This window comes from Tamandua tetradactyla, chromosome 3 (assembly GCF_023851605.1).
Source record: "Tamandua tetradactyla isolate mTamTet1 chromosome 3, mTamTet1.pri, whole genome shotgun sequence".
Classification (NCBI taxonomy): Eukaryota; Metazoa; Chordata; class Mammalia; order Pilosa; family Myrmecophagidae; genus Tamandua; species Tamandua tetradactyla.
Genome location: NC_135329.1, coordinates 107,065,468 through 107,091,698, shown reverse-complemented (window position 1 = coordinate 107,091,698; position 26,231 = coordinate 107,065,468). Strand labels below are relative to the sequence as shown.

The following is a 26,231-nucleotide window of genomic DNA, read 5'->3' as shown; positions in this document are numbered from 1 at the left end:
TTGAATGAATGAAAGTATGAATGAACAATGGCTCAGATACACTGAATTAAACTTGTCTTCCAAAATCTTTACACTTGCCTTGAATTCCAATTTATTAAATTGCTGTTGCTAAGAAACATCTGTCCCCCCATTCAAGTACATCATTTTATCTACCTCCATTATACTTCTATGCTTTCCCATCAACTGTCTCAATTATATAGCATATTGATACACATATTTATTGAATAATGCAAATAAAAATACACTTACCATCATATCATACCTACCCCAAACCATGTGACCATGGGATACCTATCTTATTTTTTCCCACATATTCTGGGTTATATGTATAGCCACCATGTCAGTCCCCTGCCTGCATAAGAAAAGGCAGTTGGAAGTTATAGGTTCACTTAAAACATCTTCCAAAAGAGATCGTTTGCTTTTAGGGTTTGCCTTTAGTGGTTCAGGGAGAAGGGAATATGGTAGGATGAAGCCGAGTGCCCCTTACTTGTTTTCCTATTTGAAAAGCAAATGTATAATGCAAATCAGAATTACTCATTGCACTAGTGTTGTTCTGGATGGAAAAGGTGTTCAAAAAGGCAAGAAAGCAACACTGTGTCTTTGAAAGAATGATGGAGTGCTAGGGCTCCTGCGCTAATGGATGATTAGGTGTCAAGTCACCTCTCTGAGCTCCAGCTGTCTCATTTAAAAGATGATGAGGTTGCATTGGACAGCAGTTTTTTACTCTGGCTGCACATTAGAATCACCTGGGGAGTTTTTGAACTGCTTTCTCCCCACCAGGAATTCTAATTTAATTGATCTTGGGTGGGGCTGAGACATGTAAAATGTCTTATATGATTCTAATAGTCAGCCATAATTGAGACCTAGTAGATTAGATATGTTCAGGTTCCTTTCCTACTCAAACTATTTTTCTAGTATCCAGCTGCCCTAGAACTTAATAGTCACATTGAATCTAATAATCTTTGTACACAGGCAATGCCACCTAACATTGTCACATAGCGGGCCAACTACTCTGCTTTCTTGCTCATGCTCAGCTCGAGGCAGGCAAATTGGACTTGGTAGTAGTCATAGAGAAAAGGCTACAATATGGGGCAGTATGGGAGCCACTAAACACCAACACAGGTGCTCCTCGCTAGCTCCACATTGCACCCCTTCAAAAAGGAAGATCCAAAGCCCTTTGCAAAACTCTATTTCTACCTTATTAATTAGGGCACGGTTTGGTCTCTGCAGCCAGATTTTCTTTTTCCTGTTGCCGGGGTCCAGCATTCACAAAAGGCAAAGAATCAATTATAAAGGGGACCAGATAAGGTGTGTAGCCAAATGAACAAAAGTCTATTTATTGTCCCAAGCAACAAGCTACTCAAAATACCCATTCTACCACTGTGTTGTATTAAACAATATTTTTACTTAAAAAAATGCATTTCTGCCTATTACAAAGATAGCACAGAGAATACACTGCCCCCAATAAATAATACCAATCAAGTAACTTCCTGTCTCTAGGTACTTTCAAAGACACAGAGGAAACATCTGTGGCAATCATAGTTGGTGCTCTGCCCTTATCCTACCAATCTTTCAAAATGATCATGGCACCTTCCAAACTGCCTCCATCTGTATCTCTATGCCTAAAGGCTTTTTCCAGAATGGCCCAAAGTGCCATGGACTTAATACTCCCTTGATCAGTGACTCTCAGAAATTGTTCTATGAATGTGTCAACTCTTACCCCTTCAGGCAGAGTATATCTTAGGTATGTATTTTCAGGGTTTTCCAGAATTTCCTGACAGGCTTAAGTTTAGGGTACCTGGCTTAATAATCTAAGTTTTATGGGCTCCTTCCCTTCCCTATAAGACTGCTTCACTTCCCTGATGGTATTACCTGCAATTGGGAAATCAAATTTTTGTTCTTGAGTCCTGTCTTAGGCTGTCTTCTTGGAAAGTCCAAACTAAAATAAGGCTGTCATCAGTTTTCATGGTTCCCAACAGCGACTAGGCAGTATATCTCTTTTGGAGGTGGAATGGAAAGAGCAAAATTTTAAAATGAAAAAGTAAATGTGGAAGTCATATAGTAGGAACTAAAGAGCATAGGAAGGGTAATTAGGAAGTGTATGGGGCAGATGTAGTATTAAATAGATGGCCGGATAGATGTTAAGAAGTTGAATTTGAGCAAAGATTTAAAAACACAAAAATACACTTATACAATATATTTTAAATGATTAAAATATGGTATTTATGACCAACTATGACTTCAATGCAGTTAAGCTCCCTTGTCCCACAAACAGAGGAAAGCAAGGGAAAGTTGACTCTGTATGTTATAACCGCCACTCTGATTTAGGACACACAGTCCCTGCTGGCCTCCACATGACATACCAAATATTGGAGAGTTGGCTCAATTCAAACTTCTTTCCTAACATTGCCACCCAAATTAACTTACTTTCAGTTCAGAGGTGGGGGCAAGTTTACTGTCTTTGAGGGTGGAAGGTGATTTTTGGCAACTATTCTGCTGTTTGGGAATATTACTTGGAGGCCAACTTTGTCATTGATTCCATTCTTGGTTTCAGCATTGGTGATAAGCACAAGGTCCCCTATCTTGTCATGTAAGAGAAGATTTCTCTTCAGGGAAGAAGCAAAGATCTCGAATCTGACTTGGGCAGTCTCTATTTAAATGGCAGTGGAGCACGAGTTTAATCCAATGTAGAGGGAATTATATGAATAGCTTCAAGAGAAGGTCGTAGAATAAGCCCAAATATCTTATTCAATAATAACTGGTGACTTGTAAACTGAAAGGCAATTTTTCATAAAAGATATCAGGTTTGCTATCCATCAATTAATCAATACAAGCAGTCTCAGAATATGCAACTCTCCTTCTCTATGAGAAAGCCTGTATGAGCTGATGAGGAGACAGAAAGACGAAAGTAGCCCACACCCTTTCTGATCCTCGGGAACTTACGTGGCATGGGGGTTGGGCTGTTTTAACCATGACTCTGAGGTCAGAAAAATGTAATTAGAGAGGGAAGCACAGGCAGATCACAGTCTCACAAATTACCACAGGTAAACTCTCGTAAAATTTTAGTATGATCAAATTTGTGGTTTAGAAAATTCACTGTGGTTGCTCTGTCAAGAATAGCTTTATGGAGGAGGGGAGGAACTTAAGAGGTAGAGGAAATAGATGATTATAAGGAGAGAGATGGGCCAAGCCAGGAGAAAAGGGAGTGCATAATCTTTTTCTATTTGGGCAGAGACATAGGATTTAGGAGTGGGCAGTAGTCACTTACATGCTGTAATATGAGAAGTACTGAGATAAACATTTAATACATCTTTTTGGTTTTCCCTTATCTTTTCTTAGGTTCAGGCAGGTCATATTTCAAATCATTACTTACAGCCCTATACTATTTATACATTCAACAGGATCTGTGATAATTTACAATGAAATGCCAATTATCTATTGAACTGGAACAGACTGTATGACCCGTGACCTAGAAATTGTGCTTGTAGGTATGTCCCCAACAGAGATGTATACAAATGTATGCCAAAAGATATGAACAAGAATGGTCACTGAGAAAATATTTTCCAAAGGGGAATTCATCCAGATATGGCAGTCTCTGTATGCAATTATTTTACTCTGGCAATATGCACAAACTTGCCTAATCAGATGAACTAGGAAAATCTGTTATTTATAATTGCCCCAAACTGGAAACAACTCAAGTGTACATCTACATTACAATGGGTAAAGTGTGATATACACAGTAAAATAATTGTGGAATATACAATGAAATATACAACAATGAAAATTACTAAGATATTGCCACATGAGACATTGCCAATTCTCAAAAACATAATACTGAGTAGGAAGAGGCAGACCCAAAAGAGTATTTATGGTACAGAATACCATTTACACAAAGCTTTTAAAAAAATAATAAAACCCATCTATAGGGTTAGAAATCTGAATAGTGGTTATGTTTGGAAAGAGAATGTGATAGTGAAGTAGGGATCATGAGGAGGACATCTGAGGTCTGATAATGTATTAATCATACATTATAATACATAATATTAATACAATATAATATTCAGTGGTGACTGAATGGGAAGGGTTATTTTGTGAAAATTCATAGAGCTGTAGTCACTTAAAGATTTGTGAACTTTTCTATCTGTATTTCCTTTTCAAAAAGGTATTCTAGAAGGGCCACAGAATTACAGACTCCTGGGAAATTAAAAATAGGTAAAAAGTTAAAAATATGTAAAAACATTTTTCCTGTTTGCCATTAGGAAAAAAAATGACAGGTTTAAGATGTTCAGAAATAAACAGGACAGATTTCCTATTCAAGGAAGCAATGACCATAGATGCTACTAGACATCTAAGCCGAGTCATTACAACCAAAATATTTGACTCCAAATGTCCCAGAAGCTAGATGTAAAAAGGGAAGTAATCTGCATAACCTAGTTCTAAAAGGCAATATGGTAGAGGCAAAAGCAAACTGAATTGGAACAGAAATTATGTTAAGAGACCAAGGAAAAATAATCATAGCTTACACTTATCAGGCATTGCCAAGCAACGTGGAAAGAAATTTATATTCATTTTATGTTATTTGATACAATTAGCTTATGTGGTAGGTTTCACTGTTCTACCTATTGGGCAGATTATAAAATTGAGACTTGAAAAGGCTAAACAATTGTCTTAAATCTCACAGCTGCTAAATGGCAGGCCAGCATTTGGCCCCAGACTTTGACTCTTAACTCCTTTTACACAATAGTGGGAGACACTAGGTAAGCTATTATACCCCTATGAGTCTTAGTTTCCCATTGTATAAAATGAAGGTCCTCACAGGTTAGCTTCTAGAGTGATACCATGCAAACAAGTACTGGCTATTTTCACTGTTTGAATTAGAAAGGGCAGACTAAGTCAACCACAGAGAAAATATTTTCCAAAGGGGAATTCATGCAGATATGGCAGTCTCTGTATGCAATTATTTTACTCTGGCAATATGCACAAACTTGCCTGATCAGATGAACTAGGAAAATCTGTTAACTTTGTTAACAGATATATACTTCTGGACCCACTCTAGATGTCCTGAACCACAATCTCTAGAGGAAGGGGCTGTAAAACTGTTTTTATAACAACTCCTCTCCCCCACCCCCAGTGATTCTTATATTCTTCTATTCAATAAAGTTATGAAACAATAAACTCTGATGGCAAAAGACTTAAATATGCTTCTCAGAGAGAATATTTCTGAGTCTTAAATCATGTACAAGAAATAAATCATGATTCACCAAATGCTGTTCTGAAGATCTAGGAACTTGCTTTCTAGTAATTTAACTTAATTTTCAGATAAAGCTTGAAAAAAATCTGAAGGACTAGAGAATTAAAGTAGCATTGAGAATCTAAATCTCAAAAGTTCTTAAGCAACTTAAAAAAAAAACAGGTGCTCCAGTCACATCATTTTATGGTTTAATTTCCTAACCAGTATGTTCAATACCACAAGTTCATATTCATGGTTGAAGTCAGAGCTATATTCTTATAATGCCTGAAAGAAGGAGGTAAGTTACCATTCTGTATTTAAAGCTTAAATGACAGGCTGAATACAGGAAAGATATAAAACGCAAGTTCTGCCAATATTTTTCTAGAAACATACTTGGGTACTTCTATTTGAAATACTTGGTTGAGTAGACAGTTCCAAAAAATGGCCAGCACAGATGATGTGATTTTCCTGTTGAAGCTGATGTGATACGATCTTTCAGGGCATTAGGAGTTAAGTAGCTAGGAGAATATGAGGTGTGGGAGGACACTGAAAGTGGGCCAAAGACAATATTTGACAACTTCACAATTTTACACTCATGCCTAGTCAATCCCCAAAGCCCTGTGTAGCACCTGTGCTACAGACATTTGCCAAGCCATCCTAACAGAGAACATTCAAGGGCCACACATGTAGCACATAGTTGGAAAACAACAAGATGCAAGTCTGAAAACACGTAGAGTAGCAATACTCAGTACTGAAAAATACAGCAAAATGCAAGACAGAGATGACAACAGGCATAGGAAAATTGCTTCTCATGTTTGATTCTGGCAGCTCTCAAGAAAAATGATCAAAGTCTTAAAGATTTTAATGAGCAGGGTAATACTTTGGAATGATCAAGAATAGTTTCTATATGGATGCAAATGAGGAGGGGGTAGGAATCCTGGGAAAAAATATATTTTTTCTTGGAGATGGTGACAGGGCAAGAGCAAAAAAGAAAAAAACTACCGCTCCTCTGAGCTCTACTCAGCTCAGCTAGTGCAATGACCCCACCTGAGAGCACAGAGCTGGGGCTGACAGACGGGCACAAACAAGGGCTCGCAGAAGCCATGTTAGGCTCCCTCTGTGGAGGGACTGCGTGTGACTGCGCTGCCTCCGGGGTAAATAACTGCTTTGCTGGGGAGGGGCAGAATGTTTTAGGAATAGCTGCCTCCATTAAAGCCCCTCAAATGACCCCAAGGAACAAATCATTCTGCAGCCCTTAATTCAATGATATATGATAGTTTATATTTAAAACAAGTCCCTTCTCCCATCTCCAAGAGCAGTACAGGTGAATGTACTTCATCATGTGTCAGTTTGGGCTGCCCTTCACATTAGTGCTTGGGAAAAAAGCTACTTGCTCCATCACAGTAGGGGCATGTGCCAAAGTACCAAGTGCAAAGCACACGGCACAGCAAGCACTCTGCCAGGAGGGGTTTGGCTTAAGTTGGGTGCAGGGGACAGGCTGGTCAAAGAGAAGCAAGAGCCAAACATGATTAAATCAAATTAAACTATAGGTGTTAACACATTTTTCTGGGTAAACAAACATGCATTTAGAACAAGATTATCCTATTTCTACATCCTTACATGCTGCTAACATTTAATGAGGCAATATTAAATTCAGCATAGTCTATTTCTCTATAGAAACTTTTTCTCAACCAAAAGTTCTAAGGAAGAAATGTTCATGTTAAAGTATATCTGCATAAGTATGGGACAGAAGCATTCTTAAAAACACCATTACCTTGTGATGAAAAATAAAATGTATCATATTCATTTCTAAATTTGGCCCACTTCTCTTTGGGGGAAATACACCTCTTTGAAATTGTTTCTAGGGAACACCCATATATTAAATTTATGTCCGCTTTTTCAGATGCAACACCCAAAAGTCTTTCAAAAATGTATGTAAATGGCATGTATTTTGAAATTTTTAGGTAATGAATTCAGTATAAGATTTCTGTCAAACTGTGAACCCAATGATTTGCACCTATGAACAAAATATAATTTTCTGAAACTCTTCTTCCTAATTGTGGGAAGAATTCATAAGTGAAATGTAAATCCAATGGGGCTTTAATGTTCTCATATTTAATCTTTTATTTGCAGAATTTCAAAAAATATACAGTAAAAATATATAGTATAAGTACACTTAAAATCACTCAACACATAATAACCTATAAAAATTAAACTATATTATGCATTCTATTATGCACAGCAGAGTCAAGGGCATCAGCTTACTGATGTGATAATCCAATAAACTGTTTAGACGAAATTTAATGCTTAGCTAAGAGCTTTGGACAAGCTGCATGCTCCAAGTATTTAGCATCACAAATATCTTTAACAGTTACTTGCTGTCACTCAGGCACTTCTAGAGAAGGAGCTATTCTGTTGATAGGCTTTGGTTTAAAAGGGTGGCTTTTTATGAGAGATTATAAATATTGATTCACTAAGAGATTCAGAATAGTCAATGAACTTGTGTATATAATAACAACCTTTCCATTTATATAGCTAAATTAGATTTCAATTGGGGATCCAGATACACAACATTTTTTCAGGCTAGTGTTGAAAGACTCTCCTTGGGCAATAATACTTTGCAAGTTCTTATTTTTTTTTTTCCTATGAAAGCTCATGATTTTGAGAATTCTATTGATAAATTACCGCATAAAAAAACAAAGTTTCAAAATTTACTTTCATAGGCAATTCTGGGGTGAAAGGAGCAAGGAAAAGTGAACAGTTGGTCCTGGTTTCTGATAAGAAGGAACGACACAGTTCAAGACTAAGGATGGTATTATCTCCCCTCACTGTTCCTTGTGTCCTCCATCCCACAGTCTCCCAGGTACTGTCTAAAGCAGGGGAAAAAGCAATCAGAGCCACTGTTCAAGTGTGTGTGATCTGCAAGGCTTTTACTAGGACTGAGCTTTATTCTCCCTTCCAGATAATGTGACAATCTCTGCCCTCAGAAAAACCTCATATTCTAAGGAGGAAGGAAAGAGAATAAGGGAATGAATAAATATATAAAGGTGTGCTAATATTTACATATACATACATAGCACACACACTCAAACACAGATAAGAAAGTTCTTTTATAGGCTCAGTCTGCTATGTATTTTCCTCATGCACATGTACTGAAGCTATGTGCCTCTCTTGCCTGTATAATTTGATTACACACACACACACACACACACACACACACATATATATAAACCTTTTTTCATTGTGAAATATATTGTTTTCATGGGTGAATGGCTCCAAAATTGGAAACAAAATCTAGACCTAGAAACCAATTGGAAAGGGAACAGATAACCTAAGTAATAAAACTGAACTTTGCAAAAGAACCTCAGTGGGTATCACTTCGATTGCACAATATTTGCCTTTTAGAAAAACATAGTGGGCTCTTTGAAAGAGAAACAGCCATAAATAAGAAGCTGAGGAATACTTCATAAATAATAAAAATCCCTGAAACCCAGCTTCTGGCAGGTGAATTAAAAAAACATGAATAATGTCAAAGGTCTATATACAACATACTGCACATGCCTGCACACACACACAGACACATGTGCACACCCGTCAGCCACCCTCGTGCACGCACACACACACACACACACAAAGGGATCCTATCACAGGTAGGAGCAAACATATAATGAAATTACTACAGTTATCTTTCAACAAATATAATTACAGGTATAAGTGTGCGTGCTTTACAAAAGGGATTGCTCTGAAGAAAATTTACTATGGATGTTTCACGATTATATTCCCTTGCCCTTCACCAATTTACAAGTATGAGAGAAGGTTTAATACTTACTGCCCTTATCAATTACCTTATGCATAAACATAAAATATAGAGTTTTTTGATTCAAATTTAATAAAGCCACAATGTTAGATAGCTGAAAACCTCTTTATCAGAATAAATGGTTATACTAAATCAGATTTCTGATCATTTAAACTCATTCACTATTGAACACTGCAAGAACAAAATGTTTTTGGAAGGCTAAAGTTGCCTTCAGAAACTCAAAAATTAGAAATATCTTCCAGGAGACAGACCTACTTTTACTTAGTTTTCACTTATGTAATTTATCTAAATTATTATTGAATTTGGGGCTTAATTTTTAGTTGGTACTACTAAGGGGTTACAAGTTTTTTACGTCAACTAAGTGTTTTGATTTAGTTTTAAGTCACAATTGGCACACAAGTACTTTTACTTTATGCATACTTCTAGATTTTATGGGCATATTTTTACACTTTGCCTTCATATTCTGAAAAAACAGGTTTAAAGTCTGTGCTCAAATGAAGTGCTTTTATCTACTTGATAATTTCCTAGTTCATAAAATCAGCATACTAAAACTAGTGTTTAAAGCTAGGTTTGTAAAGTTTTAACATTAGCTGATTGTTTTTAGGAAGATATAATAAGAATTGCCATATATTATTCACAATTACAAATACTTAGAAGTTCTTTACCATTTTAAATGTCTACAAAATCCCTTAATGATTGTCAAAGAGTCTTCACAGAGCGTGTTCACTAGAATGTTCTCCTCCCAAACATAAACCTATGCAGTTTCTTTCCATGAACTGAGGTAAGACTTATCTCTTCAGACTATCTCTCCTCTGATTCTTTCTCTCCTGTCCACATTGATCATATTTGACTCTTGCCTTCACCAAATTCTGGCACTTACTATGGTGTTTATAGGATTTATGTTAATTTTTTGATCATCATTTATTTTCACCAACTATTACTCTTTCTTTGAGGGAAGAAACTATGGTCAACATAAACTTAAAAAAAGAAAAAAAAAGACTAACATGCTACTATTTAGAACTTAAATATGTGGGTTAGAATGACATTTTTTTCTTTTATCAGTGAGTTTTATGTCTCCTATCAAAACTGACAGATGGTATTGTAAGCCAGGCAGTAACAGATATGCTGTTCAAATTAATTAAAAGCAGAGATATGGGATTTTCCTTCCATTAAACAACCTATATGTCTATTCTGCTAAGAGTTTCCCCAGTCATAGAGGATCTACATAATCTTATGGGACACATTCTACCGCTCTAAGAATAAAATACTTTTAACTGTCATCATCGTTTTTTCACCTATTCAACTGATTTTTTTGGAAAAAAATAACAACCTGTAATATCAGTCCTAATTGAGTAGCCTGTATGCAATCATGAGAGAAGTTAAGGTTTTTGTTTATAATTCTTAACTAAATCATAGTAACCTGGGTAAAGCCAACTGAAATACTATAACTTTGAACAGGATGGCAATATCACTGGACATTTACATGGATTAGAAGTCATCAGCGTTTCATTTAGGAAAATAGCTATGACTAGGGGGACCAAGTAAAAAATATCTCAAAAGAGACATGAAGTGTGGATGCAGTTGCAAGACAGAGGAAGAAGAAAATTAGGATAAAGAGATAAATGAAGAAAAAAGAATATCATTTTTGGAGTTGAATGGAAAGAACAAGAATTACATTTACAAAAAGTAATTTATACTCTCCAAACACCATTGCTTATATTTTAATATATATATGAAACTTTAAGGAGTTGTAGCTATCATTTTGTGATTGTCATGACTAATCAAATTATACTTCAGGATCATTTAAAAATCAATTGGATTGGGCAGGCCACAGTGGCTCAGCAGGTAGAGTTCTCGCCTGCTATGCTGGAGACCCGTGTTTGATTCCTGGTGCCTGCCCATGCAAAAGAACAAAAAAAGAAAAAAAAATCAATTGGATTGAATTTTTGAAAATATTATTGTTAATGCTACCAAAGTTGGTCTCCAACTCACTTAGATGTGGGCAAGGCGTCTATAATTAATTCTATTAATTTCTGCCCTCAACCCCTCTGTCGAGCTTCCGATAATTTTTAATGGACTGTTTGTGATGAGAGATAGACCTTAATTTCAAAAAGAAATTATAATGGGGAAAAATTTTCAGCTTTTTATTTGTGGCTTCATGCACTTTACCTGATTCTTGAGATCCAGTTTGGGACAAGGGCGACCTCCATTGTAAGGTTTTTCTTTTAGCCATTTGGATCGAATTCTCACTCCAATCCCACACGATGAACTGCAAGACCCCCAACTAGACCAATCGCTTAACTTGCAATCAAATGGGCAGGGAATGACACATTCTTCTTGAATATAACCTGAAAGAGAAAGATTTAAGGGAAGGGAAGAAAATCGGATCAAAACGAACTGATCAAATTCACTCTCTGTTTCCATTATCACAACTCAGATTTCTCAGGAGGCTTGCTGCAACAGCTTCAAAAATTTTCTACTGAAATACATCTGCCTTCCAAATGCGTGCCATTATGTTTACTTTCATAGGCAATTCTGGGATGGGAGGAGCAGGGAAAAGTGGACAGCTGGTCTCGAATAAGAAGTAATGAAGCAGTTCAAGACGAAGGATGACATCATCTCCCCTCACTGTGCCTTGTGTCCTGCATCCCACAGCCCCCTGTGCACTGACTAGAGTAAGGGATAAAATACTCAGAGCCGACGTGTAAGTGCCTACGATCTGGAAGACTTTTACTCAGACAGATCTTGATTCTCCCTTCCAGGTAGTGTGACTTGGGGAAAGAGGAGAGGAAAGCAGAAAGCAGATCACAGTGTAGGAAGACCAGGGTGCTCAGAAAGAAGAAAGAGAGAGGTAGTAAAAAGATGGTATAATGGTGTTGGGTTGAAGTACAGCTCCAGTAGTTCTAGGTTTACTTGGTCTTGCTCTGGATGGCCCCACTATTTTAACTATCACTTCTATTGGTTACTACCAAACATATATTTCCAATGCTGATCTCTCTACTGGCTACCTACTGAAACACTGCAATTGGATGCCCAGGTACCCAAAATTCAACATCTCTAATACCAAGGTCATCGATGCCTTCCTGAAACATTCTAATTCTCTTATATACCTTATCCTAATTAACTGCAGCATCATCTGAGGTGGTCTTCATGATTCCTATCCTCTGGTGTACATGCCCTTTATAATTCCCTCTCCTTGAGAGTGGGCAGGACTTGCTAATGTAACAGCATCACTCTCATTATTAGGTTACCCTATTTGGTGAAGGTGAAGGACTTTTGCAGATTTAACTAAAGTTTTAGATCAATTGACTTTAAATTAATCAAAAGGGAGATGATCAGTGGAGGGCCTGGCTTAATTAGGTGAAAGCTCTTAAAAGAGGGACTAGGCATTTCCAGTACAGACACACTCTCCTCCTGCCTGGTCTTGATGAAGCAAACAGCTATGTTGTGAAATTAGTATGAGGTGGACCAAATGGAACAGAATATGAGGTGAGCTCCTAACCCACAGCCGGCAGGTAAACAGTGACCTTAGACCTACTACTACTTGAAGATGAATTTGGTCAACAACCTGAGGGAACTGGAAGTGGAGATTTCTTGAGTCAAGCCTCTGATGAGACAAGCCTCAACCAACAGCTCAACGGTGGCCTGGTGAGATAGTTAAACAGAGATCCCAGCAAAGCTATGGTTGGGCTTTGGAAACTGTGAGATAATAAACGTTCTGGGTAGCTAAATTGGTGGTAATTTATTATGCAGCAATAGAACGCTAACAAATTATCCAAAATAAAAATCTCCCAGTTATCTTAGACTCTCCTCCAGTATACTTCACTTACAACAATAAATGCTTCTGTTGAAATATGATAAATATGTCCCCAACTTCACAATTCCTTTTGTCAGTTTCCTGGTTCAGTATCTTATCAATTCTAGCCCAGTATATTGCAATATTCTCTCCAGTCCTGATTATTTTATTGTATTTATTTGACAATTCCTTAATAATTATTTCGTTATTATTCAATTATCTCAATTGTTCAAAGTGTCAATCACTTTGAAATATAAAGCACAAGAAGTTCTAAACCTTGGTTTTCAACCATGGCTGTACAATACAGCCTCATTTCCCAGGCCAGTCCATAACACAGACTAATTCAATCAAAATCTCAGAGGATGAGATACAGGTATCAGAATTTTTTTAAGCTCCCCTAATAAGTCCAATATTTCATCAAGGTTGAGAGCAATCTCTTAGCTTTCAATTTTGCCCTTCCTCCTCCTCTATTGTGAATTCTACCCATTTAGACTACTCCGCCTTTTTAAGTAATAGTTCTGCTTTTGATCATGCAAAAACTCTACCCTTTTACTAACCAGCTTATCCTCTCTAGCTCATTACTTCATTCTCTTGTCGATAGTGTTGACCATCTTGCTCCACTGTTCTTCTGCTATGCCAGTCTGCCAACATTTCATACACAGATAACACTCAAGGCTTAAAACCAGACAACAGAGGAGCTGAAGAGCATGCTAACCCCGCACGGGTGACACCTGGATGCACAGTCTCTGTCTTCAGCCCAGCTCGCACCTCGCCTGGTGATCCTTCTGTGCTTTCTTCCCACTCCCCTTCCACGCCGCAGCTCCTCAAACCTTCTCCACCTACCTTCTAACTTCTAACACATTTTTCTTCTATCCCAGAAAAAAAAACAGAAAATGGACGAAAGAACTCCTTCAATTTCCTATGAAGATAATTGTACGTATTCCCATCTTTTCTCCTCTATTTTTCTTACAATAGGAAAAGTATCCATATTACTATATTAGTCACATCCTTCACTTCTACCTGCTAACTCTCCAGGCTCCTTCAGAACCTTATTTTCTTGATTGTCTTCTCTACCCTTCCTGCCCCACAAATGCCCGGATATGTACAAAGTACTATATTTAACTTTATAGTTATATTTAGCTTTTATTAATATTATAATGATTTTATATTCCCCACATAATACTCACTGACAAGGGAGAAAACAAAATAATCTAGGAGTCATCAGGAAGTATCCTTTTGGGACAGAAAAAATGCTCCATTTAATTGAGATTAGAAGGCTAATGTTGTTTAAATTAATTGTTACTCTATACTTCCTTTAAGGAGATTTAATCACAAATTAAGTATTATGTGCATAATAACTGCTATATGTAGAAGTAATTAGAGGTCACAGACATTATTCAATTATTCAGAGAAACTGAGCCATAATATGATTTTGTTTGCTATCCAATGGAAAGTGCAGGACTAGAAATTAGATGGGATGAACTCTCATAGCATGGTGAGATTTGAATGCAGATTTGCACGCATGGCATACAAATCTGAAATTCCAGGAGACTTAATATAAATAAATTTTAATATTAGAGTGTCTATATGGATCTATTTTGAAGTAGATGCCCTTTTAATTGAATGACACTTTCAATCATTTTTGTCTATACTTGCGTATTGAAGGATTTTAATTAGTAATACTCCAGAAATAAAGCCTTTTCTTTCCCTGTAATAACTCGTAAACCCAGAGAATCTCCATGAAAGTCAAGATGATTAAATTTAATGACATAAAATATTTTCCAAATTCAACAAGATTAAGCAACAATGACATTTATTTTTAAGGCAAATTATTTCTCATGCTAGAATATACCCCAAAGGAAAACCCCTAGTTAGAACTATTAATAATTGCATATTCTTAGGCCAATATCATAATTGAAAGGATTAGTTTTACCCACATACTTACTATTTACAGTTTTTGGCAACCGATATGATCAAATGTGACTATCCACAAAGTCAAACAGCCATATGGGAATTTCAATTCCTGACTACAGAAATCTTAATGTTTTAAAAACTCATTTACATAAAATATCCCATCTAGATAGAACTTCACAGGCAACATTCATAAATATAAACCCAGGTGCTCTGGGAGAGAAGAAGTTTTTCTACCAAAAAATATTTTACACTTTATAATATTATATATAGTTGCTATGCAGAGTACATTGCTGAGCCATCATATGACTTGGCTGAGGGAGTCTTTCATGTTCCGATTCAGTTATCCATCAGCATATGAAGGTGAGATGATGCAGTCATTACAGAATCACTGGTACAACAGGCACACAGCGTTCTATGTGTGTAGAGCATGGTATGTTACACATACTAGGTACTTCAATGTATATAAGCTGATATTATGGATAAAGATAGACTCAATGGGATCTCCCCTTTAAGGTCCTGCATTAGTGAAAAATATCTTTACTGCACATGTAACATCTGTCTTAGACACTCAACATTAAACATTATACAATGATGGCAATGTATTGCAAATAACATAGTGTCTTATTTGTATCCACAACTTACATAACTGAAATACAACTGAATTAGACGTTACACAAAGCTCAGCTAATCACATTGAGAAATAAAAAGGTTATTGGATTCCTTAAATCCCAACTCTCTTGTAGAGTGATTATTTATTAAATTCTATCACATCTATCAGAGGCAAAATCATTCAAGTTTCAGCCAGTTTGTTGAAAAAAAAAACCTCACATGTGTACTTTAACTATAGAGAAGTTGTTCAAAGTCATTTAGGCAAAAAGCTTCATTTTGCAGATTAGTCAAAAGTAGAAATGGGACTCAAACCCAGATTTAATGAGATACTCAGCACACTGTCACATATAAAAGTCACTATTCTGCCCCTGGGTGTCAAATCCTCTTTAGAGTTGAAGCAACATGGTAGGCAATTAATCCTGCCCCTGAAGAAATTTATAGTTTGAAAGAGTAAGTCTTATTAATGAGGGAAACATATGGAATATGTTAAGGATTGCATCATGTCCCTCACAAAAAATATGTTCAAGTCCTAACTCCTGTTCTTGTGGGTGTGAAGCCATTTGTCACCAACACCTGTGAAGATGTGGATATGAGTGATGGTGGGCCCAAAGTGAATGAGATGGACCTTAATCCAATCCAAAGTCCTACAGGCAGAGGAAATTGGATAAGGAAATGGAAGCCAAAGTCAGCAGAAACCAGAGGAATCATCACAAGGAGAGAGACTGCCATATGACAGGGGATTACTGAAATGCTATAGACTCTGGCAGAAAGCAAGCCTTGCCAATGCTTTAACATTGGACTCCTAGCCGCCAAAATCAGGAGACTATAAATTCCTGTTGTGTAAGCCAACCCACTGGGTGGTATTTCTCATAGCAACCTTGGAAAACTAAGACAGTAAAGAATCCAGTATTAAATTATACAGTGTAGAAAACATTTAAAAAATCCATACAAATTTGAGGTAACATAAGTGGATTCTATCTTCAATTTTCTGAGTAATTCAGCTGAAAATATTTCTTGATATAATAACTAATTGCTCAACCTGGTTCACTTGCTATAACTAAATGCATCAGGGTCAATTTAACCAAACAACCAAATACTATAAACAATTGATCTTTTAAACTAAATTAAACAAGCAATTTAATCAAGGTGGTATTGTCAGTTGTTCACGCGGACATAGTTTCATCATCAACTTTCTTGTGCAGTTTCTCCAGGCAGAGAGAACACATTTCTCTCTTAGAATACATCGAGGATATTAAGGACAAATGGAACACTAAACACAGAACAATCTGAACTCTTCAGTTAAGACCATATGTATTCAAAAGTTTTTTACCATTACTAAAAATGATGTTTTTAAAATTAAAGTGACTGGATGCTGTAAAGCATAATAAAGTTGGACTGTGAAATACTACACAGACAAATGAGTTACTAGCAAGCCAATATTACTAACTAATTCTACGAAATGTGGCTGCGAGACCCATAAAAAGTTTTCTCATCACATCTCCTTGCTTGCCAAGAGAAAACCTGGCCTTAAACTATACAAAACACATTGTACTTTACATTTCCTTTAAAATTTCTGAAAGGTGATCTCAGAGTGTGCCTGCTGTTCTTCAAACATTTCAGGCTCTTCTCCTGGAACCACAGTATAATTGTTCTCTCCTGCCCCTTGAAGTTAGCTGTGATCTTACAACTTCTTTAGTCAATGAAATGTGAGCAGAAGTGAAGTGAATCATTTCTAGGTGGAAGTTTCAGAAACCAAGAGTGATTTGCCTCACTTTTTCCCTATCCCACATGGGCCATAAATGAGTAGAGAGTGCCTGCACCATCACCAGGGTTCTGGAGCAAAGCTGACCTAGAACAGAGGCCCCTGACACTCAAGGCAACCCAGGATGGCCATATATATATAATGGTTGATCTTGGTGACTTTCAACTACTGAGATGTTTTTATTTACTGTCACATATCTATCTCATCCTGTTGCATCAACACTTGACACTACAAAATGTGTCTTTGGAAGGTGAAGTGTAAAGCACCACAGAACAAATATTTAGAGTATTCTGAAAATCTACATTTAGCGTGCTGAGAAAGTAAGATTCAGCTAGGTCAGCAGTTAGCACAGTCTAAAGGACAGCAATATCATATGAGAATGTGAAAATGTTGAGATTTTGAAAATGTTGAGCCTATGGATACACATTTCAGGAAAGCTTATAATGTATTATATAAGAAGAGATGATAATTTGGATTATAGATCAAGGTTTAACTTTATGTGCTTTGGAATAAAATATTAAATAGCAATAGTTCTATTTCCACAGGTGATAATAAAAAAGAAATAACACTTGCCCCTTTAAACACCCCAGAATGTTTTAAGGGTCAAAAAAGATAATAAATAAAGTTTTGTCAGAAAAAAAATAGCTTACACTATAAATGACATGCTATTATTTTACCACTTCTACAAGCTACATAGCAAAGTAAAAATGTTTTTTCTTTATTTTGTTTTTGGTTACTAGTGATTGATAGATAAAGAATTCCATAAAGATGCTTCAGATGAAAAAATTATAGGGCAATAATTTAAAAATTTGGGAGTCATTTCTCATTCCAGATCATGTCCATGTAAATTAAAGTATGGGATAACATTGACAAAATGAGAGAATTTGTAATGGATCAATAAATCAATAGTTTTTTTAATCCACCTCTGTCTTTCAAAGTCTGCTGCCACCAGCCGAGGCCAGGCCCCTTATTACCTTTCCCTGCACTATCACAATAGCCTCTTAAACTGGACTCCAGCTCCAATCTCTTTCTCTCAATCCACCCCTTGTCTGATTGGCTACCATGTTAATATCCCTGAAGCACAACTCTGGATATGTGTGACGGCCTCATGTAAAATAAATAATCATGAACACGTGGTGGAATTTTGAAAAATGGATGAGCTTATAGAAGGCAATTCTGAGGTAGGAGAGAGACCACAAATTAAATGAAGAAGATGAGAATGAACCCAAAATGTTCCCAAGTCAACAGAAAAATCTCCTGTACAATTATTTGAGGTTGAAGAGAAATATGAAATTAGTTAGGCTGGTGTGGGGGTAGAGGGGGAGACTACACTGAGACATCAAGCTGGAGAGCTTAGAAAGTTGGTTAAGAATTCTGACATTAATTTGGTTTTGTTCTTGAATTGAAGAAGAGAGAAACATGTGATCAAGGCCCCTGGTTAAGAAAAAATTGGGAAATTCAGAAGTAACAAATGGCTAGGCCTTTGGGATAGGTTAAAAGGTCACTAAATGTAATGAAAATAGATATAGATAGATATGTTACTAGAGAATAATATAATGAAACATGATAGAATGTTATTTGTAATTAACTAGCTAGGACATGTACAACACAGGACTAATATACTGTCTAAATGGAAATAACTATCTTCAAAATAACCAAGGAAGCCGTTCTTTAAATAGCTTCAATTCCCAGCTGTTGAGACAGGTCTAATAGGACAAATTCTAATAATCAGCAATTGCCAGTTTCTGAGTGCCTCTATTCATATCACAAGATTCAGAAACATATATGCTTAGAAGAAAAATGTTTTTGTAGTTTTTGCCTCATCCCCTAGGTCCCAAAGCAAAGCTTTGATGAATTCAGTTAGCTGTTATATTGGGCAAGCATTGTGGATTTATTTATTGTACACCTGCCTGCTTGCTTGTTTATTTACTTATACCTCTATCATCTTTATGCTTATTTATTTATTCTGAGGTTAAGTGTTACAACTTGAGGGGGGTGGGATTTCACACGAACATAAAGATTCCTGATTTCTCTTAAAAATGTGGATGGTTTGAGAACAACTGGGTTGTCATTCCAGCATGGCAATATGACACTGGAACTGGCAGCAGGGCCTCTTCAAATATGCCTTATTTAGTCCTTCAGAGTCCCTGAAAAATAAGTCTAAATTTCTAAACTAAGAATTTTCCCCCCACCAAAACAAAGTAAAACTATACTCATACGTGCAATACAAAAACAGATAAATGGGGGTGGGCTTGGGTTGCTTGTGTTGTAGGGGAACGTGGAAATACAGACACCCAAGGTTTTCACCCTACTCACCCCACAAAAGTAATCTCTAAGGAACTCAGTTAGAAACCCCCATTTAGTCTGCAATCTTTGGTAGGAGCAGACTTCATGCTATCAGCCAATGGTGGAGCCAGGCTTGTGGGCTCTGAAGCATATATAATGGAAGGGATACTCTTTCTAAAAATACAAAATTATACATGCAAATTTAGGTGCAATGATTTGGAAGAAGCCCATGAAAGTGATTATCCTTGAGGCCGTAAGCTTCCTTAGAAGGACTGACTTCTACCATCAAGTCTGCATTTCACTAGCACTACAAAAATTAAGCATCATCCTGGAGGTGGCAACAAGCAGCATCATAGATACCTTAAATGGCATGAATAGCTGCAATGAGGTGGACAGAGTCTTCCTCTCTCTAGAGCCAAACTCCTCCAAAGAACACTTAGTATAGAACAGAGTAGATGACATGATAAGGTGTGCATACAACAAATTTCAAAATGAGACTCCATTTTTTCAGTTGCTGGACTGTTGGCCATCCAGACAACTATTTGTATTCATGAACAATGAAACCAGTTGCTATTATAAATTCTGAATTATGGATTCCATGATGAAGAAAATTTACCTCCCAAAGTTTTCTCTTGCCAAAGAACTGCATCTTTCATTGAGCTAATGCAGAAATCAATGTACTGGAATGAATTCACAGCACATTAACTCCTTACAAGTTACTGTAAAAACCTTTGAAATATTGCCAAGGTATAAAATTAAAGATGATTCCCAGTCTTGATTTATACAGCATGCTGTTAATGGTGAATTTCTTTCACTTGCCAATAAATTTTTTTCCCAATGGTTCGTGTATCCTCTAATCCAGAGTTTTACATTTAGGCTTCTCTTGTTTTCTATGGACAGAGAGCACTATTTTATGATTTTATTTAATGATATTCAATAATATCCCTGTTAAAGGAATAGAAGACAGGGGCAGTTTAAGAATACTTAATTTTATTAAAAAGATACTTAATTTTATTCTTCTCTAAGAATATTGACAATAGTGAAGAATTTCCTAGTTAAATTAAGAGAGGTGGCAAGGAAGTGTGGTTAATCCATATTTAAAAAACAGAGAGGAGTTTTTAAAACAAGAAAAAAAAAAGTCTCAAGAATGACCAGAAATGTCTCTCTGAGGAGAAAATGAAAAGCAACAGAAAAGGAGGACTGAGGATTATGATGAGTAAGACAGTATGATACATAGTTGAGAACTCTGTCTTGGACATCAAACAGAACTTGGCTTATATCCCTCTTCACCATGAGCTGTATAAATCCTCTAAGCCTCAATTTTATCATTGACAAATGTTGACCTGCAGATTAAACCAGCCCCTGCCTGTTTCAGTAAATAAAGTTTTATTGGAACAGAGCTGTGCCCATTTATTTAAGCCCTATCTGTGAATGCACTTGCACTACAACAGCACAGCTAAGTAGTTGTGGCAGAGACAGACTGGCTGCAAAGCTGAAAATATTTACTAACGGATCTAAAAAATGGGGATAATAATAATAATAGGACCAACTATATACCATTATTATGGATCAAATGAGAGCACTAAACATTACTGACCACACAGTGAGGACTCAATAGAGTCAGCTGGTTTAATTAGAGGGGGATAGTGCTGCAGTAGATAATAAATAGCATGGGCTCAGGAATATCAAAGACCTACGTTCAAAGTCCATTAGGACATGTACTATGATCGCTATTACTTTGTACCTATCATCTAACCTCACCAAGACTCATTTTCTACATCTTTAAAATGGATGTAATTATCACATATATTTCAAAGAATTGCTCTTTACATTCGAAGGTCTGGCCCAAAAGGTTAGTTATGGCTGGTATTATTATTTTTCTCCAGCAAAGCGGGTATGACATCATCTTCAGTGTATGAGATAGTGGTGGGAGTTACGAAGACAATCCAAGCTGGAGGGATAGCATAAAGAAGAAGATTCTACTCCTCAACCCTTCCCAAGGAAGATGTTTCCTTCTGAAGGCACACAGGGGCATGTATAGTGCTCATGTGAAGTTTTGCCTATTTGTTGATCAAACAAATAGAGCAGTTAACAATTAATATTTGGTATATGGCAATTCATAGATCCATGCTAATTAAAGCAGTATTATTCAAACTCTTGAAAATAACAGATCCTTGCAGCTACCAGAGAAATGATGAGACCCCAAGACCTCAAATTAAAACACCTACATTGATTTCATTATCTCTCCACTCACCAACCTCTCCCTGACTAACCATAGTCCAATTCTAGTGCATCCCATCCTGCTTTTATATTAAAGACCAAGCTCCTTAAAATGATTTATAGGGACTTCCATGATCTCTCCTGTTATCTCCACAACACTCCACTGCATAAAAGGTGTATGGAAATGCAACGTCACAATGCTGAACATGTGGTAATAATTTCACAAATTGGAGACATAATTCAGGAAGCAGGGTTAACAGCTTCCTGCTGTTCCTTCCTTTATTCACACAATCATCTGGGGCTTTTTTTTTTTAATCTTTAACAATCATCATCCTCTGAGAGACACACATTGAGTGGGAAGAGCACAAGGTGAAAGCATCTCCTCATGCTGATGATCTAACCAGACCAAGTCTCCATTGGTGGTGGCTGCAAACAATGCAATTGCTAAGGGTTTCATTTCCCAAGCTTTTACAAATCATCAAACCAGAGTTAAGGAGGCTGAGGCTATAGCTGTATATATGCAAAGTGTAGCACTGGTCCAGGAAATGCTGAGTTATCCCAAATGTACTTTATTCTTCCCAAAAGATGATTCAGAAAGGAAATGAGATAAAATCTCAAAGTTTTATCATTCAAGAGAATCGAGTTGGGAGCAAAGAGGGCATTTTAAGGTGTGAGTTTTTGTTTTGTTTCTGTGGCAAGTGGCCAGGAGAAACCAATCTATGCATGGCTACATGGAAAATTCAAGATCACAATACTGAGGCCACAGGTAAATATTTAGCCTGCCTCTGCTTTTAGATATGAGGGCTTATTTACAGTGCTATTCTAATATAAAGATATGAAAAATAAAAACAGAAGGAGGAAAGAGTTGGAGGAAAACAACATTTTTCTCACTATTCAAATACTACCAACTATTAATATTTTGACATATTTCCTTTTAGTGTTTGTTTTGTTAGTGCTTTTGTTTTTAATGATTGTTGTATATTATCCTCTTACCAGCATCTAGTGATCATTTGGCAGCACATGAGATCATTATAGGATTATTGATAATGGTGCTAGTTGAGTGGCCAAGAATTGAATGGAAACTAGATAATATATCACTAGCAGAAAATATATGCAAAATGCTGAATACATATAAAAGATGGAAAACGATGCAATGCCCCTAAACAAATAAGCTGATCTACATATGGCAGCATAGATAGAAACTTAATTTAGTTAAGTTTCTTAACTTAATTTAGTTAAGTCAATATAGTTATTATATTGACTAAGAGATAAGCTTTGGAGCCAAAATGCACCCTGCACAGTCCTGTGCAATTTACTTAAACTCTCCTTTCTTTGATTCTATGATACTGTTGATATAAGAATAAAATAAATTAATACAGAAAGCACACTTAGAAAAGGCAGATTATATGGTAACTGCTCAATAAATGTTAGCCATCATTATTTATCTCAAAAAAGTGAGGAAAAAACAAGTTAGAGGTATATTATGAAAGTAAATTAAGAAACACACTGAACAGTTTCAGGAAAGCATGTATATGAAAATAAACAGACACAGCAAATTGGAAGATTTTAAATTAAACATGAGAGAATCTAATGGGATTGGGAATACAGAGTAAAAGAGATACTATGAAACAGAATTAAAAATATAAGGAGCATGTGCTTGGACTGATGATGACAGTGTGCAGTCACTCAGTAAGGTCCTCTCTCAGAGGGCTGTAAACAGGAGACACAGAGAAGATGAAAGAAGCAGGGGAGGAAGTAGAAGTGAGGTTGCCAAGCAAGAATCAGGAGACTGAAAGACACGGTTACAAGAACAGTGGAATCACTGCAGTGGGGGCAATAAGCAGAAGGCAAAACCAGGATCCACAGTGCATTTCCTCCTGAGAAAGAGCAGGCTCCCTTTGCTCCCTAACTTCCCTTGTACCCCAGCAATGGACTACAGTACATGTGGTAACTTCAGTATGTCCTCATTTTTTGTCATTTAAAAAGCCTAACAGTACATCCCAGTTTGATTGGACACTCTACAGAAAATTTCCCAGGGAAGTGATAACGTACTTTGATCCAACTGGAAGCATAAAACATAAAGATATAGACAACTATTACCCTGATCGTCAGGACGACAGCTGTTTTCCTCTTTTCAAAGCTCTATCATAGACGTTGTGCAAGGCAATAGTAAAGAAAACAGTGCCTTGTTTTATTTTTTCTTACATGGGCAGGCACCAGGAATCGAACCTGGGTCTCTGGCATGGCAGGTGAGAACTCTGCCTGCTGAGCCATTATGGCCAGCCCAATACTTAGAAACAGTATCTTTAAGATCACTGTGTCTGATGATCCATCAGGCCACCTGTTTCGGTTTACTAAAGCTGCCAGAATGCAATATACCAGAAATGGATTGGCTTTTACAAATGGGATTTATTAAGTTACAAGTTACAATTCAAAGGCTGTGAAAATGCCCAAATTAAGGCACCAACAAGAGGATGCCTTCTCAGAGGAAAGGCTGCTGGTATGCGGGGTTCCTGTGTTCCATGGGCAGGCACAGGGTGACATCTGCTGGTCCTTCTCTTTAAAATGTCTCTGTGGGCATTTTCTTTCTCTCTCAGGTTCTCTCAGCTCTGAGTTCTCTCTAAAAGGTCTCTCCCTTTAAGGACTCTAGCGAGCAGATGAAGAGCCCCTTGAATGCATGGGGTCACATCTCCATGGAAACAACCTAATCAAAAGGTCCTGCCCAACAACAGATCTGCCCCACAAAACTGGATTAAAGAACACAGTCTTTTTTGGGATATATGACAGATTCACATCAGCACGCTGCCCCTTTGCCATCATGTTAAGAATCTTTTCATCTCAAGAAAAAATGAAAAATAGCTGAATTACTTCCAATGTGACAATATATCAAGATCTGGCTATGTGGGGTCTGAGGTTTTAGTCTAGGGAAACAAGTATGTTGAAAAGACACAGGCATAGCACCAGCAGAGCACCTAGCATATGACATATGCTGAAAAAGTTAGTATCTCTCCTTAACTTCCCTCCAAACATGGCTCCAAAACCCAAGAAACACCAGCTAAAACTTATCAAATTAAGTGACTGCTACTTACTTTGAATGACATAAGTTTAAAAGAATTTAACTTTGATGAAAAATCTGAAATGCAACTCCTGGGACTACACAATTTTTAGCTATGAAGATAAAGGAGTCGGAGGATACAGGTAGCATTAATGCATATTTTTTCTTTCCTTTCTTTGAGAAAGATGAGGAAGAAAGACATAAATAGTAAAGTGTTTACAACACAGATAGCATTGAAGACTCTGATTTCTTAGGTTAAGAAATAATAATGGGCCTCTTGGCAAAGGATGAACTACATCTTAATTGGATGAAAAAACAAACAAAAAGTGCTTTTCTAGCTTACATGAACTATACATAATGCTATAAGCCAAACTTTAAAGGGAAGGAGGGCAAATGGACAGGTGAAATTATAGCAGTGAGAAGAATCAGTAGAGAGGGTCCATGTCCTCACAAGAAGAGAGTAACAGAGCAGAAATTGAGGAAAAATAATTCAGCCTCTATTATCTGTAGACACTTACAGAATATGGAAAATAAATTCAATGAAGCAAGTTTCAGGTCAAAACAGTGTAAGAAATATGTTCTTCAGCTATATCCTCACATTGCTGTGCCTGCCTACTAAACAACATGACTGCCCAAGAGGAACCATATGCTGTGAGAGGACCTAGCCAGAGAGGACAGTACTATACGAGTCACCACAATCCTCTGACAATTCTGACAAAAAGACATGAAGGTACTATCAAAGAGTTTGTGAATACCCCAAGACAAAGAAGTGAGCATTAGGTATCAAAACAGATTCCTTTAGATCAATTCAGGGAAAGTGCTCTAATTTCTTTCTTGTGGGAAGGAAGAGAGAAGGGGATGTCATAGGCAGAAGACATCTGATCAGAACTCTGCTGACGTGCTCATAAACAACTGTAAAGAGCTAGATGGACTTTTTATAGCTACCCACAATGCTGGCTAAGGGGTCAGTGCCACCCTGAGAGATGTTCCTCTTCTAGCTGAATGATGAGGGGAGAAAGCGTGGTCCTGCTTAGTTCAACATTTTCATTAATAACTTGGATAAAGACATAGATGGTACACTGAGAGCTGTAAGTAATAAGCTGGATGTCAGAGTTAAGATTTAGAATAGTTAACAAGTTGGAAAAATGAGCTGCAACTCACAATATGAAAGGGAACTGATGTAAAAAAAACACAGTTCTGCATTATGGCACTATAAAGACAAATGAACCTATATATTCAGAATCAGGGATACAAAACTTAACAGTAGTTTCTTTAAAACAGACTTCAGGAATTAGTTGACTCCAAACTGAAAGTGTATCAGGTAGACTCATACAAATCAAATGCTGTGTTTTATTTTACTGCAAACCTCACTTACTAAGAAGTATTTGAGATGGCTTAAAAACAAACAAAAAGCAAAACATATACAAAATTACTGTTACAAAGGCCCAAAGAAAAGTCACAAAATACAAAATTGGGAAAGCTGCACTTCTAATGGTTAAAGAGACATGGCTGGCAGAGTACTCTCTGCCTATTAAACATCTA

General features: G+C 36.8%; 1 protein-coding gene across 1 annotated transcript in view; it reads right to left on the bottom strand.

The window, feature by feature from the left end:
- Positions 1-26,231, bottom strand: part of THSD7B (thrombospondin type 1 domain containing 7B) — a 535,886-nt gene that overhangs the window by 192,265 nt on the left and 317,390 nt on the right. Inside the window, exon 13 of the mRNA XM_077151771.1 lies at positions 11,217-11,395. Coding sequence (XP_077007886.1) covers positions 11,217-11,395 — 179 coding nt within the window. The remainder of the gene's footprint in view (positions 1-11,216; positions 11,396-26,231) is intronic.